This window comes from Takifugu flavidus, unplaced genomic scaffold (assembly GCF_003711565.1).
Source record: "Takifugu flavidus isolate HTHZ2018 unplaced genomic scaffold, ASM371156v2 ctg793, whole genome shotgun sequence".
NCBI classification, from domain to species: domain Eukaryota; kingdom Metazoa; phylum Chordata; class Actinopteri; order Tetraodontiformes; family Tetraodontidae; genus Takifugu; species Takifugu flavidus.
Window position 1 is genome coordinate 1 of NW_026622403.1, and position 7,414 is coordinate 7,414.

General features: G+C 44.9%; 1 protein-coding gene across 1 annotated transcript; it reads left to right on the forward strand.

Moving 5' to 3' along the window:
- Positions 1–21: 21 nt before the first annotated feature.
- LOC130521212 (insulin receptor-like) lies at positions 22–7,380 on the forward strand (the record flags this gene model as incomplete). Its single annotated transcript, XM_057024841.1, has 10 exons — positions 22–229; positions 790–934; positions 1,168–1,382; positions 2,086–2,212; positions 2,565–2,818; positions 4,683–4,850; positions 5,631–5,829; positions 5,913–6,190; positions 6,710–6,849; positions 7,221–7,380. Coding segments are annotated over 10 exons (1,894 nt in total), but the record flags the coding sequence as incomplete, so codon positions are not given.
- Positions 7,381–7,414: the final 34 nt, after the last annotated feature.

A 7,414-nucleotide genomic window follows, 5' to 3' on the forward strand; every position in this document is an offset into this window, starting at 1 on the left:
ACAGTCAGGGAAAAGTGAAAAATAAAGACCGTCCCGAAAGAATCTGATTATACACGTGCACAATGTTTCTTTTTCCCTTTGCTCTACAGGCTCAACTGCACTCCCTGTGCGGGACTCTGTCCCAAGGTCTGCATGGGTCTGAAAATGGTGGACTCTGTCACAGCTGCCCAGGATCTGAGAGGCTGCACTGTTCTCAACGGCAGCCTGGTTATCAACCTGCGAGGAGGAAGTGAGTCACTGCTCCATAAACAGTCAACACACGTTGGCATGGATTTAAAATCAAATAAGCTCAAATTAAAAGGTCTTTGGTTGTTTTGTTATTTTTTATTAAATTAGCACAAGGTTGTGGTAATAATCACCTGCTCCTTTGTGCAGTCCAACGCTGATTTGAGGGAAGCTCAATAAAAAAACGCAGGCATCGCAGGCAGCATCGTTTTCCTCCTTTTCTATCCTAAAAAGCTGAGGTTTTTTTAAAAAAAAATCTTACTTTTATGATATATTATGAGTAATTTGGTCAGTTACACTTTAGCACGAAGCTTGTTGTCAGAAAAAAGGATTTCATTTTGATTAGTGGATGCAGTATAAGCTGAAAAACAATCTCCTACTTATCCTGCAATGCAGCTTTTTTCTGTGAAGATTACAAGCAATTAATATGAGGTTATGCACTTTTAAGAACTCGAAAATGAAGTTTCCCCTAAGTGTGAAGCACAGGCAGAAGGGAAAGTGTTTTGGGAGTTTCTACACATGCTGAAGAAGGTATTTGTCTTGTTTTTCTTTTATCGACTGCAGACAACATAGCAGCTGAACTGGAGGCCAGCCTGGGCCAGTTGGAGGAGATCACTGGCTACCTGACAGTGCGGCGTTCCTACGCCCTCGTCTCCCTCTCCTTTTTCCGCAAACTTCGTCTCATTCGCGGAGAGGAGCAGGAAATTGGGTGAGAGTCGCTCTCTTGAAGCCAACTAATGCTTTTCATGTCAGGAACTGCTCCTGTAATTGTGGAAGGACAGAGTTTTCCTCTCTGGGTCCACAGTTGTGGGTCCAATGTGAGGCCACAAACGGGGGCTAATTCTTGTAGTTATTAACACGCTAATGCGTAGTTGTGCTCAGAAAGCGCTCGCTCCGTATTCTGACAAATTGGTTTATGCAGTCTTGGGTTTTCTTTTTCAGGAATTACTCATTTTATGCGTTGGACAACCAGAATCTGCGGCAGCTGTGGGACTGGTCCAAACACAATCTGACCATCCTGCAGGGACGCATGTTTTTCCACTACAACTCCAAACTCTGCATGTCCGAGATCCACAAGATGGAGGAGGTGACGGGAACCAAACAGCGGCAAGTCAAGAACGACATCGCGTCCAAGACAAACGGAGACCAAGCTTCATGTAAGAACCCCGGCTCTGGTGACCCGACGCTGCTGTTGAAAATGTTTCTACGACAACAGTCCACAGAGATGTAAACACACTTGTGTTAGTATTGTTACTAGTTATTGTTCAGGTGGTCATTTCCTGCCCCGGAATTGTTAATGTCTTCCTGCAAACCTTTTTAAAGATAAAGCTAAAGAAGGCAACACCCAACAAAGCGAAGCACCAATAACTGCGTGTAAATTCTGTTTGTGTACACTGAGACATGGATGAGGTAATTGTGTTCCAATCCACATGACGCCAAGATTATAATCTGTCTTTAATATAGTTTTGGTATATTTTTTAATTATCTTGACAGAGCGCAGTATTGACGGGAGGAATATTGGATGTATTTGTTTATAGCAACCCAGGCCTGGCCCACCATCAGAGTCAGGATGGCTCCAGAGTGTATTATCATATCGATTGTGTTAAAGTCTGCTTTCTGCCCACAGAAATATTGGTCTTCTGTTTAGATTCTTGAGAACATTCAACCCCCAAATCAGTTTGTCCATACTTAGCTCAGTTAGCATAGTATGCTAATCTCATTCAAGAGGAGATGCTCCTTATCTTCGCTTGAGTGGCTCCGTCGCCATCTCAACCATCTCACCATCTCCGTCTACGAAAATCCAATTTCCTGCATCCTTTGATCACTTTCTGCTTTTAATGAGGGATTGTCTCTCCTTAGGTGAGACCCACGTGTTGAAGTTTACCCAGGTTCGAACGATGAGCGATAAAATAATGGTCAAGTGGGAAGCGTTCTGGCCTCAAGACTACAGAGACTTGCTGGGTTTCATGGTGCTCTACAAAGAAGCGTAAGCATCAGTCTGGATGAGGCCTCCAGTAAAAGCTCAATAACATTGTGAATTGGTTTGAAATATTATGTTTTGCGCTACAACCTCATAAGGGAAAAGCTGTAATAATAATAATTGGACATTATATATGAGGGGTTTGGTAGGTTTTTTACCGCAAAAAAAGGTGATAATATTTTTAAAATATATTATTAGATAAATTAGCCATTCATTTACTCCTGTTTTGTTCATATACTGTACAGTGAAGTACTGTGCTCCATTAAGCTTAATATCTTAGCCTAAATGCAGTTTTTGCCCCAATATCCTCATTTTTCTGCCTTTGTTTATTGATTTTTTTTTTTTATCCCTTCAAAAGACCCTACCAGAATGTAACCGAATTTGACGGGCAGGATGCCTGCGGCTCCAATAGCTGGGTAATAGCAGATGTGGAACCTCCACATCGATCTGCGGACGTGGACAAAGGTAAAATTGAACCGGGCTATCTCATCCTTCCTCTGAAACCCTGGACGCAGTACGCCGTCATGGTGAAGACCCAGCTCTCGGCGTCTGACGAGAACCAGGTCCACGGCGCAAAGAGCGAAATCATTTACATTCGCACCAACGCTACCAGTAAGACTGATTCAATTCTCTTCTGATAATCTGACTGGAATAATTATTTTTTTCCTTTTATATTTGGGTTCCGTAAATTCTCTTTGCCCCTCAAAGGCCCTTTTTCCAGCAGCATTACTCTCTTTGACCGGTGCCTTCAGTCTTTCATTTCCTGAATTCAGAAGACGGAACCTTTTCCCTGGGGAGATTTGTGAACAGAGTTTGCATCACGCAGTCATGCAGAAAGCATGAACCTCTGCCCCACAGCTTAATTGTCCTCTGCCACCCACAGAGAGCATCATGAGGAGTTCAGACTGCCGTTCGTCATGGTGTCTCATCTAACTTGCTCACAAAATTCATGTTTTTCCCCTCTGAGCACATCAGATGTGCCACCCTTCGTCACACAGAACAGGGCTCCCAGAGAGGCAGCATTCTGTCAACCAGGGCGGTTTGTTGGTCCGCCTGGCCGCCTCTCCGGCTTCCGAGGCTTTGCGTGTCAATCCAGTGTGCCTCATTAGATGGGCTGAGCTGTCATTATAAACGAGATGGTGCCGATGAAACTAAGTCTGACAATGCGGTCAGACCTGTGTGGATAACGACATAAATCACCGTTCAGTTCTCCAGTTTCCTCGCATCACCCTTCACCACTCCTTCCTCATAAAAGTTCTCTGCATCGCACGGTAGTCATTTCAAGTAATAATCAAAATTATGTTCAGGTATGCTGGCCTTGACCTTGCCTCTTGTCCCCCAATCCCTCGTATCTTCAACACATAAATCAAATCAAATCAATCTTTATTTATATAGCATCTTATACAATCAAAATTGTTTCAAGGCGCTTTCCAGAATCCCAGGGCTTAACCCCAGACAAGCAACAGTGTCAAGGAAAAACTCCGCTTTAACAGGAAGAAACTGAAACTAAATAATGTACCTGTCAATCGTTCGTACGCGATTGCTGTATAAGTATCCTCCATTTTGGATGGCATTTGTAATAAAGCGATCACAGCGGATGTAAAGCAAAAGTCACAGGAAAGTCACAAGTTACATGAGGCACATACTGATTTGTAATGGGGGTTTTAAAAGCTGCCCGTCCCTAAATAATACCAATGTTCCTGCCAAATGTATTTTTAGCTGTGCTCAATTTTCGCAAATTATGTCGCCAATCTGCTTTTGTGAAAGACACTTGCGTTTATTATTCTCTGCGAGGCATTGCTGTTAATCTCTCTTCCCTCAGCGGGAGTGAATGCAGATGGGAAAATGTCACGATGGATTATTTGTATTACAGCTTTAAAATACTTGATTAAATCAATAAAAAAAAAAAATTAATTTATGTGACCACCAGGATTACATACAACAGTCCTTTCACGCTTGCACACAGTTGAGGCGATTGTGTTACATGTTTTAGATCGTTTGGAGGGCAGGAGAGGGCAGAGCAGATATAGTGCATCCACACACTGGCCCATCCGTCTATTTACACAAACACACACACACACACCAACGGGTGTGATTAAGACATCGGTGTTTTTGCTCAAGGACTCTTTAATCTGCTCCCAGAGCCGCTGATCACATGACTGATCTTCTGGCCGCTGAGTGGGCCTTTCCACCTCCTCAGCCAACGACATCTATCACACGTTTTGTTCAAATGTTGCAAAAAACCCAACTAAATTATTTAAAACGAGCGGAAATTTTGACAGAAATACTACAATTTCCAGTTATGACAAGATAAAACTAAAAAATGAATTATTGTCAAGTGGCTTTGTTTTATACTGCATGTCAAGTGTGTAAAAGAACAAAAAAAAAAAGGTATTTAAAAAAACAAAACAAATGTTTGTCTTTTTTGAGGCAAGGGAAACAGGTTTGACTAACATTTCACACCATGTCTTTCCAGAACCTTCTGTCCCTTTGGACCCCATTTCTTCCTCCAACTCTTCCTCCCAGATCATCCTAAAGTGGAAACCTCCCAACGACCCCAATGGTAACATCACTCACTACCTGGTCTTTTGCCAGCGCCAGTCCGAAGCCAGCGAGCTTTACAAGTTTGACTACTGTCAGAAAGGTGAGCCACGCCATCGTTTCTACACCGTCTGCTGCCATAAGACATGACAGACACAATCTCGCCACCACAACACCAAATAGTCGTCTTATTTGCTGTGAAATGATACATTTGCGGTGTTTCACAGCAGGTTCCGTCTGCTGGAAGTGCCACTGGCACACTTGCATTCACTGATGCGTTCAGTGTTTGTGGCATTTCAACTGAATGAGAGTTTGTTCGCTTGACAGGAAAGAACAGCATCTCTAATGCGGGGTTTTATTTCCCACTAAGTGGGAGTGGAGTGACCCCTTTGTGAAATGACTCATTGTCTGGCAATATGCTATTCATAATCCACTGAGCAAGAAAGTGAAGTGAGTTAATGATACGCTTTATTTGGGTGGTGTTATATGGCTAACAGCATAAAGTCGGGATCATCCCCTCTGGCTCGGGTTCACTCAAAGTTGAGACATTTGTCTCGCTTGAGTTGCTGCTGTCACAGCCTGACCTTGGTCAATAACCCTCCCGTCGGCGCCCTTCCATGCACAAACGCAACCAAGCCCAAACTTTCCTTGAACTTGCATAACCTCCAGACTTGGAGGGAGATGGGAGTCTGCAGGGAGGTTGTGTCAGCGGCTATGCATCTTCACTAGAGAGGATGGAGTCTTAGGGATGAATGTGTCACACTTGCCCCTACAGGCGTGTGAGTGGGTGGGGACGCACACGAAACCACCCCGCCTGTTTGTGTCTGCCATTCCATGCTGTCTGAGCGGCTGCTAAAATTGTGTCAAACCCTTCTTCGGCCAGGGATGAAGCTGCCATCGCGGGTGCCCACTCAGGTGGACAGTGACGAGGAGCAAAAGTGGAACCAGACAGAGGAGCAGGGCCAGCGGACACGGTGCTGCGCCTGCCCTAAAACTGACAAGGAGCTCAAGAAGGAAAAAGAGGACTCGGAATACCGCAAAACCTTTGAGAATTACCTCCACAACGAAGTCTTTGAGATAAAGTGAGACTCTTGGTCACTATAGCCACCTAGTTTTACGTGCAGCATGTTAAAGGTGTCTGCGTGGTGTCTTTTCTCTTCTTTAGGCGCTTAAGGCAGCGGCGCTCTATTGCGGGCATAGCCAACCAAACGCGGTCGCTCCTCACCACTGCGCTGAGCCCCCCACACGGCACGGATAACCCCGAAGGTGATGACGTCTTTGAGGGAAAAACGGTGGTCACGATTCCCCCCAAGGAATCCACGGTCATCTCCGGCCTCCGCCACTTTACCAGCTACCAGATCGAGATCCACGCCTGCAACCACCCCACTGACGCCAGCCGCTGCAGCATGGCGGCGTACGTCAGCGGCCGCACGCTGCCTGAAGGTGAGGATGCAGATAGAGCCTCTTCATGTCATGGTTAAAAATGTGATCTTATTTAACACAAGGCTGTTTTTTTTTGCAAAATGTTTCCCTCGTGAGCTCAATTCTGCAGTGAAAACAGAAAAAACAGGATTTTCCCACAATGCAACTTGAATTAATATAGCAGAGAAGCGTACCCAATGTATGGTACAAATGTTCCTGAACGGGTGTGAGTGCGCTCTAACTATGTTTAAGGTTTCAGTGTGAAATCGATCCCGATTTAACAAAAGTGGGAGCTTAACTGCGGCTCCTGCGGCCACATCTGCCGTGTGCTTAAAGCCGTCCACTCCAGGCATTCAGGCCTGCCCATGGAGGGATTTTATTTGATTTTTTGGGTTCAAAGACGACATCGATGCGGGGACAAAATACATCAAAACTGACAGCGGGCCTGTCGCGACTCCCCTGCATCTCACCGCCTCTACGGCGCAAACAAATCTATTTTCAACTCAATGTCATTTACGAGACCGACTCTGTTTTCCGCAGACAAAGCTGATGACATTAGGGGCCCCATCAAGTACGATGTGACGGAAAATTCGGTGCACATCTCGTGGCAGGAGCCGGCGGCCCCCAACGGGATGATCATCCTCTACGAGGTCAACTACAAGAGACACGGAGACACAGAGGTGAAGAGACGCATTGGTCACATTTTCTTTCCATTAGTGTTTACGGGGAGGCTGCGAATACGCAGGTTCACCGTCAGTTCACGCCACCAATCCCAAAAATGTGTTTGGTTTGTTTAAAATGTCAAGATTTTTCATCATTTGTCCACGCAGACAGATTTTTAAGGCCTTAGAATGCTTTCAATGAAAGAGATTGAAAAGAATCCTGATTAAGCCGACTGAAAAAGCAAAGCTGTTCCATCAACTGTTTGGCCTGAGTTTTTTTTTTTTTTACTGGGAATTAAATATATATATTTTTTCCATAAATGGCACAAATAATTACTTAAGCATTATTAGTGACGGGGAATCAAAACTGAAGGGTTTTCCTTCTGCAGGAGCTGCATTATTGCGTCTCCAGAAACATGTACAAAGTGAATCGTGGCTGCAAGCTGAAAGTGATGCATCCTGGGAACTACACAGTGAGGATTCGGGCCACCTCACTGGCTGGGAACGGATCCTGGACCGAGCCCACTTACTTCTACGTCCAGGACCCCAGTAAGCACCACACTGAGCTGCTGCATCTTCACGT